This window comes from Nerophis ophidion, linkage group LG27 (assembly GCF_033978795.1).
Source record: "Nerophis ophidion isolate RoL-2023_Sa linkage group LG27, RoL_Noph_v1.0, whole genome shotgun sequence".
Taxonomy (NCBI): Eukaryota; Metazoa; Chordata; class Actinopteri; order Syngnathiformes; family Syngnathidae; genus Nerophis; species Nerophis ophidion.
The window spans coordinates 23,155,681-23,168,982 of record NC_084637.1 but is presented as its reverse complement, the minus strand read 5'-3'; the positions used below and the strand labels follow the sequence as shown (position 1 = coordinate 23,168,982).

At 40.4% G+C, this 13,302-nt stretch overlaps 1 protein-coding gene and 1 pseudogene across 1 annotated transcript in view; one reads left to right on the top strand and one right to left on the bottom strand.

Annotated features, from left to right (window-relative positions):
- Positions 1–13,302, bottom strand: part of LOC133544461 (suppressor of tumorigenicity 14 protein homolog) — a 480,364-nt pseudogene that overhangs the window by 374,938 nt on the left and 92,124 nt on the right.
- Positions 3,883–13,302, top strand: part of LOC133544553 (cyclin-dependent kinase 16-like) — a 40,451-nt gene continuing 31,031 nt past the window's right edge. Inside the window, exons 1-2 of the mRNA XM_061890026.1 lie at positions 3,883–4,036; positions 6,818–6,988. Coding sequence (XP_061746010.1) covers positions 6,871–6,988 — 118 coding nt within the window. The 5' untranslated portion in view covers positions 3,883–4,036; positions 6,818–6,870. The remainder of the gene's footprint in view (positions 4,037–6,817; positions 6,989–13,302) is intronic.

The window sequence follows — 13,302 nt, the reverse complement described above, 5'->3', positions numbered from 1 at the left end:
ATATTGCCATATTTTTGCTGAAAGGATTTAGTAGAGAACATTGATGATAAAGTTCGCAACTTTCGGTGCTAAGCCAAAAGCCCCGCCTCTACCGGAAGTCGCAGACGATGACGTCACATGTTTGATGGCTCCTCACATATTCACATTGTTTTTAATGGGAGCCTCCAACAAAAAGTGCTATTTGGACCGAGAAAACGACAATTTCCCCATTAATTTGAGCGAGGATGAAAGATTCGTGTTTGGAGATATTGATAGCGACGGACTAGAAAAAAAAAACGCTATTGCATTTCCGATGTTTTTAGACACATTTACTAGGTTAATTCTGGGAAATCCCTTATCTTTCTATTGTGTTGCTAGTGTTTTAGTGAGTTTAATATACCTGATAGTCGGAAGGGTGTCTCCACGGGTGTGTTGGCGCTCAGTGTCTCAGGGGAGTCGACGGCAGCTATGGACGGCACAAGTTCAGCTTTTCTCCTGTAAGAACTGACTTTTTAACCACAATTTTCTCACCGAAACCTGCTGGTTGACATGTGATCGTGATCCATGTTCTCTTGACCGCGCTCTGATCCATATGAAAGTTTCACCTCCAGGAATTTAAAAAAAGGAATCACCGTGTGTTTGTGTGGCTAAAGGCTAAAGCTTCCCAACTCCATCTTTCTACTGTGACTTCTCCAATATTAATTGAACAAATTTGCAAAAGATTCAGCAACACAGATGTCCAAAAAACTGTATAATTATGCCGTTAAAGCAGACGACATTTAACTGTGTGTGTGTGCAGCGCTCATACTTCCTAAAAACCCGTGACGTCTTGCGTACACGTCATCATTACAAGACGTTTCGAAGATGAAACTCCCGGGAAATTTTAAATTGTAATTTAATAAACTAAAAAGGCCGTATTGGCATGTGTTGCAATGTTAATATTTCATCATTGATATATAAACTATCAGACTGCGTGGTGGGTTGTAGTGGGTTTCATTAGGCCTTTAATATATATATTAATTACAGCCAATATAAAACCATTGGCTGTAAATATACTCTCCTCTTAACCACGCCCCCCCACCCCCCAACCACGCCTCCACCCCACGCCCTCCACCTCCCGAAATCGGAGGTCTCAAGGTTGGCAAGTATGTTGTGTGGTCTTTAAATATGTATTCTGATATATATTCTTCACAGAAGATGACCCAAAGTCAGTGATGTTCAGTTTGAAAAATTAATTGACTGTATCATTTTTCTTTTAATATGAAAATAAATATTATTAATATTAAAATGAAAAAAATTATTCAAATATAAAAAAAAAGTTAATATTAAAATGAAAACGGGTCCCACAGACCTGAACACCATACACACACAAAAAAAATTATACCATACATTTGTTGAACATTGTCGATGTTCGTCGTGAATTTGTTACACCTTCTGCTCTCATTTTCTCGCACGTTTTGACCCTCTGATGTTCTGTGTACCTACACTCTGTCCTCCTGTCTAGGCCTGCTATGTGTGTGTGTTTTTAATTGTTAGTTAGTTACACAGAACATCAATTTCCACACTTCATTGGCCCCAGGTCCAGTGGACCCGGACATCTTATATGTAATAGAAATGTGTAGGGGGGTGTATGGTGTGTGGTCATTAAATATGTATTCTGATATATAGTCTTCACAGAAAATGAGCGAAAGTCAGATAGTTTCAGTTTGAAAAATTAATTAATTGTATCATTTTTCTTTTAATATGAAAATGAATATCATTAATATTAAAATGAAAACAAATATTCAGATATAAAAAACATGTTAATATTAAAATGAAAACGGGTCCCACAGACCCGAACACCACAGACACACACAAAAATATAATTATACCATACATTTTTGAATATTGTCGATGTTCGTCGTAAATTTGTAACACTGTCTGCTCTCATTTTCTCGCACATTTTGACCCTCTGATGTTCTGTGTACCTACACTCTGTCCTCCTGTCTAGGCCTGCTGTGTGTGTGTGTGTTTAATTATTAGTTAGTTACACAGAACATCAATTTCCACACTTCTATTGGCCCCAGGTCGAGTGGAAACGGACATCTAATATGTAATAGAAATGTGTAGGGTGGTGTATGGTGTGTGGTCATTAAATATGTATTCTGATATATATTCTTCACAGAAAATGAGCCAAAGTCAGTGAGTCTCAGTTTGAAAAAATAATTAATTGTATCATTTTTCTTTTAATATGAAAATTAATATTATTAATATTAAAATGAAAAAAATATTCAAATATATTAAAAAAAAGTTAATATTAAAATGAAAACGGGTCCCACAGACCCAAAAACCACACACCCACACAAAAAAAAATTCACCATACATTTGTTGAACATTGTCAATGTTCGTCGTGAATTTGTAACACTGTCTGCTCTCATTTTCTCCCACATTTTGACCCTCTGATGTTATGTGTACCTACACTCTGTCCTCCTGTCTAGGCCTGCTGTGTGTGTGTGTGTGTTTAATTGTTAGTTAGTTAGTTACACAGAACATCAATTTCCACACTTCTATTGGCCCCAGGTCCAGTGGACCCAGACATCTTATATGTAATAAAAATGTGTAGGGGGGTGTATGGTGTGTGGTCATTAAATATGTATTCTGATATATATTCTTCACAGAATATGAGCCGAAGTCAGTGAGTTTCAGTTTGAAAAATTAATTAATTGTATCATTTTTCTTTTAATATGAAAATGAATATTATTAATATTAAAATGAAAACAAATATTCAAATATAAAAAACATGTTAATATTAAAATGAAAACGGGTCCCACAGACCCGAACACCACACACACACAAAAATATAATCATACCATACATTTTTGAACATTGTCGATGTTCGTCGTGAATTTGTAACACTGTCTGCTCTCATTTTCTCGCACATTTTGACCCTCTGATGTTCTGTGTACCCACACTCTGTCCTCCTGTCTAGGCCTGCTGTGTGTGTGTGTGTGTGTGTGTGTGTGTGTGTGTGTGTTTATGTGTGTGTGTGTGTGTGTGTGTCTGTGTGTTTAATTGTTAGTTCATTACAGAGAACATCAATTTCCACACTTCTATTCGCCCCAGGTCCAGTGGACCTGGACATCTTATATGTAATAGAAATGTGTAGGGGGTGTATGGTGTGTGGTCATTAAATATGTATTCTGATATACCGTATTTCCTTGAATTGCCCCCGGGGCGCTCATTAATTTCAAACCTCTTCTCACTCCTGTGTTTACCAAAGGCATGCAGTAAACGTAAGCATGCGCTAATTTTTTTAAAACCTCTTCTCACTCCGGCTCTTACCAAAGGTATGCAGTAAAAATTTGAGTGTGATGTAAGCTTGGACCTTAAATCCTACTGAATAGCTCTTAATCTTCTTCTCTTTATGCGATTTCAAATTACCGGTATTGAAATCAGCCTCCTCCATTTTGAAAATGATGACAGGGGAAGTGTCACTGGTGACGTCACGAGTTTGACCAGGCGGTAATACTAAGCATGCGCTAATTATTTCAGGAAACAAGTTTGACCCGGCAGTAATTCAAGGCAGGCGCATACTTAATGCCCTGCGGCAATTCAAGGAAATACGGTATATTCTTCACAGAAAATGAGCCAGTCAATGAGTCTCAGTTTGAAAAAAATATTATTTGTATCATTTTTTTAAATATGAAAATGAATATTATTAATATTAAAATGACAAAAATATTCAAATATTTTAAAAAAAGTTAATATTAAAATGAAAACGGGTCCCACAGACCCGAACACCACACACACACACACACACACAAAAAATTCCACCATACATTTGTTGAACATTGTCGATGTTCGTCGTGAATTTGTCATACGTTGACAAAAAATTCTTTTTGGAAATCGTTTTTTTTGAAGCGTTCCTTTGAAAGAGGCGGAGGGGGCGTGTTGTGACGTCACGGATGTGCGGAAAAGCAACATGGCGGCGGATTACTGGGAGCGAGAAGAACCCTCCACGCCAACACGCTGAACCCAGCCAAAGATAAGCCAGGTGACACCGGGGCTAAGCCTCTCGGTGAGTAACCCCGGCCGTGTTCGCGTTTGATACCGCATACGCCTCAAAAGGACGTTCGCCGAGCGGCTCTTCCTCCGCCTTTCCATTGGGAACACACGGCGTGCAGCAAGTAGACGGCCCCCGCCCCCCCTTCCCAAAACATAGTCACGCCCGGAAGAGGACTAGGAAGTCTAGTGCTACAAACTATCATGTTATTTGTCAGCTTTTTGCTCTTAGCGTGATATTGTCAACGTCAGCGCTTACCACCTTATTGGTTAGCTAGACCAGTGTTTTTCAACCACTGTGCCGTGAGATACAGGCTGGTGTGCCGTGGGAGATGATCTAATTCCACCTATTTGGGTTAAAAATATTTTTTGCAAACCAGTAATTATAGTCTGCAAATGTGTTGTTGTTGAGTGTCGCTGCTGTCTAGAGCTACGCAGTGTAACCATGTAATACTCTTCCTTGTCAGTAGGTGGCAGCAGGTTGTGAATGGCTTTGTAGATGTCAGAAAAAGTGGGAGGCAGTGTGCAGGTAAAAAGGTGTCTAATGCTTAAACCAAAAATAAACAAGAAGTGAGTGCCGCTAAAAAAAGGCATTGAAGCTTAGGGAAGGCTATGCAGAACGAAACCAAAACCTAACTGGCTACAAAGTATACAAAAACAGAATGCTGGACGACAGCAAAGACTTACTGTGGAGCAAAGACGGCGTCCACAAAGTACATCCGAACATAACATGACAATCAACAATGTCCCCACAAAGTAGGATAAAAACAACTGAAATATTCTTAATTGCTAAAACAAAGTAAATGTGGGAAATATCGCTCGAAGGAAGACATGAAACTGCTACGGAAAAATACCAAAAAAAGAGAAAAAGCCACTAAAATGGGAGCGTAAGACAAGAAGTAAAATCTAAACATAGGAAAAGAGCAAAAAAGTGAAAATAAGTCAGGGTGTGATGTGACAGGTGGTGACAGTACACCTACTTTGAGACAAGAACTATAGTGATGCTTTAAAGCAGGGGTCTGGAACCTTTTTGGCTGAGAGAGCCATACAAGCCAAATATTTTAAAAATTATTTCCGTGAGAGCCATATAATATATTTTTAAGACTGAATACAACTAAATGCGTGCGTTTTTAAGTAAGACCAACATTTTTAGAGTATTATAAGTCGCTTATTCTTTTTAATAACATTGTTATTCTGAAGCTAACCAACAATAAATAAAATACCTCTTACCAATAAAACGACTTCTTGAACAGGTGCGGTAGAAACCGGCTGGATGGATTAAAATTAATGAAAATATTTTATATTTTGAACGTTATTTTTAACACTGTGATTACCAGCGTAATTATTCATTACTGACAGTGTTAAGCAATGTCTGCTAAGATTTATCTGAGAGCCAGGTGCAGTCATCAAAAGAGCCGCATCGGGCTCTAGAGCCATAGGTTCCCTACCCCTGCTTTAAAGCATGGGTGTCAAACTCTGGCCCGCGGGCCAAATTTGGCCCGCCGTACTATTTCATTTGGCCCTTGAGGCAATATCAAATTTACATCAGAGCTGGCCCGCCGGTACTATGAAGGCACTGCCTTTAGCGTTGTCTACAATATGTTGTCACGTCCGCTTTTACTCCATACAAACAGGGTGCCGGCCAAGTCATATGGTATATGCGACTTGTACACGCACTTAAGTGAATGCCACGCATACTTGCTCAACAGCCATACAGGTCAGACTGAGGGTGGCCGTATAAACAACTTTAACACTTTTACAAATATGCGCCACACTGTGAACCCACACCATACAAGGATGACTAACACATTTCGGGAGAACGTCCACACCATAACACAACATAAACACAACAGAACAAATACCCAGAACCCCTTGCAGCACTGACTACCACCAAAACCCTCCCCCCACCACCAACCCCACCCATCTCGTTATTTTCTTTTAAGATTTATTAGCCTGTGGGAAAATGTAATGTTGATATTTACCTCAGAAGGCTGCAAATAGAAAAGAGGCATTAAATGTTTTATTTAAATTGTATTTATTTGACCTTTTTTTTTTGTCGTTTGTTTTTTGAATGTGGATTTTGCACTATTAAGTTATATAAATATTGCTTGTTCCATATTCATTGTTCAAGCAAATCAGTGTAGCAAACTGAGCAATAATTAAAAATGTATTCATGCACTTTCTCTTGTTACTTCAAGGCTTGAATGTTTGATTCATTCATTATTGTTATTTTATTTTCAAATTTATTATTAGCATTTGTACAAAGTTTATTTTGATATTTACCTCAGAAGGCTGCAAAAAGAAAAGAGGCATTCAATTTTTATCTAAATTTTATTTGATATGCCATTGATATTTTTTAATTGTTATTATTATTATTTCAAACCTGATTTTGCATGTCACTAAAAAGTTATATAAGCCTTGCTTGTTCATTATTCAATGCAAAACTTGTTTGGGTCCCTATTAAAAGGTTCATTTGTTCAACCCTTGGCCCGCAGCTTTGTTCAGTTTAAAATTTTGGCCCACTCTGTATTTGAGTTTGACACCCCTGCTTTAAAGTCATATCCAACAATTGCCACAACCACTTTTTACCGTCAACCTAGTTTCGTTTTTTAATTATTTTTGGTGGTGGTGTGCCTCCGCATTTTTTCAACGCAAAAAATGTGCCTTGGCTCAGAAAAGGTTGAAAAACACTGATCTAGACATTATGAGCGGTGTGTTGTCAATAGCAGCATAACGCGCATAGCTGACCTTATGAATTGACCCCTGGTTCCCGCCTGGGACTTGTGTACCTGTTCAGGTGTGCTTTCCACCCTGGCCGCCCCGCCCCCCTCAGCTTCGCGCCCCCCCCTCATGGAGAGGATGAGGAAGATCAAGCGTCAACTCTCTCTCACCCTGGGGAGGGGAGGGGCTGGGGGAGGAGACAGGACGCTGAGCGACCACCAGGAAGTGACGTCACACAGCGATTCAGGTAATGCCAGACACGTCCATATTTACGCTGGGAAATATATCTCATACTTGCCAACCCTGCCGAGAGTCCCGAATTTCAGTGCATCTCCCGAAAATCTCCCGGGGCAACCATTCTCACGAATTTCTCCCGATTTCCACCCGGGCAACAATATTGGGGACGTGCCTTTAACGTCCTTTCTCACTTGAAACCTTCACCCTTTAAAGGCCTACTGAAACCCACTACTACCGACCACGCAGTCTGGTAGTTTATATATCAATGATGAAATATTAACATTGCAACACATGCCAATACGGCCTTTTTAGTTTACTAAATACCATACGGCCTGGGCTACTGGCTGTGAAGTTGGAGAAGTTGCAGGTGGAGGCCCCCTTGGTGTCCTGGGTGTAGATTAACTACGATCAAAGTATTGGACAGGACGTCAAAATGTGTAAATAAAGTTGTACTTTATATAAGAAAAATGTGGGGATACAAACGGTACAAAACGATCCTTATATCCTGTTATCTGTCATTCATTTATCACCCGAAGACTCGTAACGCTCAGTCTCATCAACCACAATGCACCTGCTCCCGCTCCTTTCATTACATCCGGTTTGCCGCAACGCATTGTGGAACATGTAGTATTTTAGTTAACCCTTTGTTAGGCTATAAAATGGAAAACAAATCAATCCAGTGTCAGCGTTTCTCAAATAATCAATATCAAATACATGTATAAATCAAATCAATTCACTTTTAACTCTTTTTAGCTGTAAATAATAATAGATCAATTTATCAGCAATAAATCTAGCATGCAAATTAGGGAATGACACATCACACATGAACTATATAACCCATAAGTTACAACACTGGGTTGTAGATTACCTGACTGACAGACCACAGTACGTTCGACTGCAGGACTGTGTGTGTGACAGGCTGGTCAGCAACACTGGGGCCCCGCAGGGTGCAGTCCTCTCCCCCTTCCTCTTCACCATTTACACCGCCGATTTCCACTATCAATCAGAGTCCTGCCACCTTCAGAAGTTTTCTGATGACTCTGCGATAGTGGGATGTATTGAGGATGGTGATGATGAGGAATACAGGGCACTGGTGGAGGACTTTGTCACATGGTGTGGAAATAACCACCTCCAACTCAATGTGACGAAGACCAAGGAGCTGGTTGTGCACCTGGGAAGGAGGAGAAGTACTCCGGCGACCCCTGTTTCCATCAGGGGGGTCGAGGTGGACATGGTTGAGGATTATAAATACCTCGGAGTACACAACGACAACAAGCTGAATGGGTCAAAACACGCTGAAGGGACAGAGCCGCCTGTACTTCTTCAGGTAGCTAGGATCCTTCAACGTCTGTACAAACATGTTGAAGATGTTCTATGAGTCGGTGGTGGTGAGCGCTTTCTTGTACGCCGTGGCTTGCTCTGGCGCAGCGGGCTGAGAGTGAGGGACACAAACAGACTGGACAAGTTGGTAGAGAAGGCCAGTAACGTGGTGGGAGTGGAGCTGGACTCTCTGGCGGTGGTGTCAGAGAGGAGAAGTCTAGCAAAACTCCTAGCCATTATGGACAACACCTCCCACCCATTACACTCGGACCTTGCGGAGAGAATGAGAACGTTCAGTGGAAGGCTCAGACTCCCTAAATGCAACACGGAACGACACAGGAGGTCCTTCATACCGACAGCCATCAGACTGTATAATGCATATGTTCCTTCTTGACTGCACTTAAATGTAGAATATATGTAGAATATATTCATATTATTCATATATATTATATATATATATATATATGTCATATATTATTTATTATTATTATTGTTTATTGTGAGCGAACTGCGGTGCTGAGTTTCCCCCAGGGATCAATAAAGTACCTTCTATTCTATTCTATTATATTCTAAATTACAATTTAAGATATCCTGCGGAGTTTCCTGTTGAAAACGTCACGGAATGATGACGCGTATGATGACGCGTGTTTGTGACGTTATTGGTTGGAGGGGACATTTTAGCCCAGCACCACACACACAGCTAAAAGTCATCTCTTTTCATCGCATAATTACACAGTATTTTGGACACCAGTGTCGCTGAATCTTTTGCAATTTATTCAATTAATAATGGAGAACTCAAAGTAGAAAGATGGAGGTGGGAAGCTTTTAGCCTTTAGCCACACAAACACACTGTATTTCCTTGTTTAAAATTCCCAGAGGTGAAACTTTACTATGGATCAGAGCGGTCAAGCGAACATGGATCCCGACCAAATGTCAACCAGCAGTTTTCGGTGAGAAAATTGTGGTAAAAAGTCGCCACTTACCGGAGATCAGCTGAGCTTGTGCCGTCCATACAGCTGCCGTCGACTTCCATCAGACACTGGCCTCAACACACTCGTGGACAAACCCCTCCGACTATCAGGTACTATTAATCTCAATAAAACACTAGCAACACAATAGAAAGATAAGGGATTTCCCTAGTAAATGTGTCTAAAAACATCTGAATTCATCCCAATGCAATCACGTTTTTTTTTTGTTTAACTTTTTTTTGTTTGTTTTTTTTTTTTCTAGTCCGTCGCTATCAATATCCTCAAACACAAATCTTTCATCCTCGCTCGAATGAATGGGGAAATTGTCGTTTTCTCGGTTCCAATAGCTGTTTTTGTTGGAGGCTCCCATTAAAAACAATATGAAGATGTGAGGAGCCATCAACATGTGACGTCATCGTCTGCGACTTCCGGTAGAGGCGGGGCTTTTCTGTTAGCACCGAAAGTTGCAAACTTTATTGTGGATCTTCTCTACTAAATCCTTTCAGCAAAAATATGGCAATATCGCGGAATGATCAAGTATGACACACAGAATGGACCTGCTATCCCCGTTTAAATAAGAAAATCTCATTTCAGTAGGCCTTTAAAGGCCTACTGAAACCCACTACTGCCGACCACGCAGTCTGATAGTTTATATATCGATGATGAAATATTAACATTGCAACACATGCCAATACGGCCGGTTTATCCATCCATCCATTTTCTACCGCTTATTCCCTTTTTTGGGGTCGCGGGGGGCGCTGGCGCCTATCTCAGGCTGGTTTAGTTTATACTAAATTACAATTTTAAATTTTCCGCAGAGTTTCCTGTTGAAATCGTCGCGGAATGATGACGTGTGTTTGTGACGTGGAGGGGACAATTTAGCCCAGCACCACACACAGCTAAAAGTGGTCTCTTTTCATCGCATAATTACACAGTATTTTGGACATCTGTGTTGCTGAATCTTTTGCAATTTGTTCAATTAGTATTAGAGAAGTCAAAGTAGAAAGGTGGAGGTGGGAAGCTTTTAGCCTTTAGCCACACAAACACACGGTGTTTCCTTGTTTAAAATTCCCGGAGGTGAAACTTTACTATGGATCACAGCGAACATGGATCCCGACCGAATGTCAACCAGCAGGTTTCGGTGAGAAAATTGTGGTAAAAAGTCCCTTCTTACCGGAGATCAGCTGAGCTTGTGCCGCCCATAAAGCTGCCGTCGACTTCCCTAAAACACTGCGTGTCAACACACCCGTGGACACACACCTCCGACTATCAGGTACTATTAAACTCACTAAAACACTAGCAACACAATAGAAAGATAAGGGATTTCCCAGAATTATCCTAGTAAATGTGTCTAAAAACATCTGAATCCGTCCCAATGCAATCGCGTTTTTTTTTTTTCACATGACTTTTTTACTTTTTTAAATTTTTTTTTATAGTCCGTCGCTATCAATATCCTCAAACACGAATCTTTCATCCTCGCTCAAATTAATGGGGAAATTGTCATTTTCTCGGTCCGAATAGCTCTTTTTGTTGGAGGCTCCCATTAAAAACAATGTGAGGAGCCCTCAACGGGTGACGTCATCGTCTGCGACTTCGGGTAAAGGCAGGGCTTTTCTATTAGTGACTAAAAGTTGCGCACTTTATCGTCGATGTTCTCTACTAAATCCTTTCAGCAAAAATATGGTAATATTGCAAAATGATCAAGTATGATACATAGAATGGACCTGCTATCCCTGTTTAAATAAGAAAATCTCATTTCAGTAGGCCTTTAACGTCCTCTCTCACCTGAAACCTTCACCCTTTAAAGGCCTACTAAAATGAGCTTTTCTTATTCAAACGGTCATAGCAGGTCCATTCTATGTGTCATACTTGATCATTTCGCGATATTGCCATATTTTTGCTGAAAGGATTTAGTAGAGAACCTCGACGATAAAGTTTGCAACTTTTGGTCGCTAATAAAAAAGCCTTGCCTTAACGGGAAGTAGCAGACAATGTGTGCGTGACGTCACCGCTGTGAAGGCTCCTCACATCCTCACATTGTTTACAATCATAGCCAGCAGCAGCTAGAGTGATTCGGACCGAGAAAGCGACAATTTCCCCATTAATTTGAGCGAGGTTGAAAGATTTGTGGATGAGGATATTGAGAGTGAAGGACTAGAAAAAAAAAGGCGAGGACAGTGGGAGCGATTCAGATGTTATTAGACACATTTACTAGGATAATTCTGGAAAATCCCTTATCTGCTTATTGTGTTACTAGTGTTTTAGTGAGATTATATGGTACCTGAAAGTCGGAGGGGTGTGGCCACGGGTGTGGTGACCCCCAGTGTCTCCGGTGGGAGGAGGTAATAGTCCGCAGCAGTTGCAGGAGGACGCAAGCTCCGCTCATAACTACGGTAAGAGCCGATTTATTACCACAATTTTCTCACCGAAACCTGCCGGTTGACATGTGGTCAGGAACCATGTTCTGTTGACCGCTCTGTTCCATAGTAAAGCTTCACCTTCGGGAATTTTAAACAAGGAAACACCGGCTTTGTTTGTGTTGCTAAAGGCAGCTGCAATACACCGCTTCCCACCTCCATCTTTCTACTTTGATGTCTCCATTATTAATTGAACAAATTGCAAAAGATTCAGCAACACAGAGTTACAGAATGCTGTGTAATTATGCGATTAAAACAGACTACTTATAGCTTGGATCGGGCTGAAAAAAAAAGGTCCGCTACAACCCGAGACGTCGTCATATGCGTCATCATTCCGCGACGTTTTCAACAGGACACTTTGCGGGAAATTTAAAATTGCAATTTAGTAAACTAAAAAGGCCGTTTTGGCATGTGTTGCAATGTTAATATTTCATCATTGATATATAAACTATCAGACTGCGTGGTCAGTAGTAGTGGGTTTCAGTAGGCCTTTAACGGCTGCATGCTGTCCTCAGTCACGTTCTCACGCTGTCCTCAGTCACCCCCGGATGCTGTCCTCAGTGAGTGAGGACATCACGCGGACATGAATGAGACTCCTTCACGTCCGCTTTTCGTCCATATGAACAGCGTGCCGGCCCAGTCATATAATGGCTTTTGGAACTCAGTGCACACACCAACCTATCTGGATTCGATAAAAGATTCGATAAGGAATCGGTTCGATACGAGGATTCGCTAACGGCACCGACATCGACAATTTCTTGACGAAAATCATTCCTATCCGTGACTGGGTGCCGTTTCCGGCCGGACAATAATGACGGGTTACACCTTGAAGTCAAGCGCGGCAATCAGAACAAGAGAAGGAGGAGACAAAGCCGAAGAAGAGACGTGGCGACGACGAGTAAGATGAAGTATGCTTGCAAGTTTCAAAATGATTGGAAAAAAAAAATCAGCTCATCCAGGACAGCTCGAAGGGGAAGGGGTATGCTGCCTGCAAATTTTGTAGATCACTCTATTTATATATGTGTATGTATATATATATATATATATATATATATATATATGTGTGTGTATATATATATATATGTATATATATATATTTGTATGGATATCAGTGAATTACTAATATATATATAACAATATATATATATATATATAACAATATATACATATATATATATATATATATATATATATATATGTATAATATACACACACACATACCCATAGCCCCCCGCGGGCCTTTTGAATATCTCCCTAATTCTGAGGTCTCTAGGTTGGCAAGTATGATATATTGATATATGTTTATGCCGTACATTTTGCAAGGAACAAAGCAGGAAGTACATTTTAAACGCCTAAGCACGTGCAAACAATCACACACCTTTTCTTTGTCTCTGTCGGTGTACTGTACATTTTGGCCTACCGTTAGCAGGCCATAATGTTTTATAAGGCGCAGGGTTTAAAGCGTGGGGAAAAAAGTAGCGGTTTATATTCCGGTATAAAACAGTATATATATTTTTTGCAAATTACTAGAAAATAACATTTTGGTTGAAATAACGTGTAAATCTTAAAGAGTCAAAGGCAGACTGAAATGCTAACAGTTAGCACGCTGGCCAGATAGT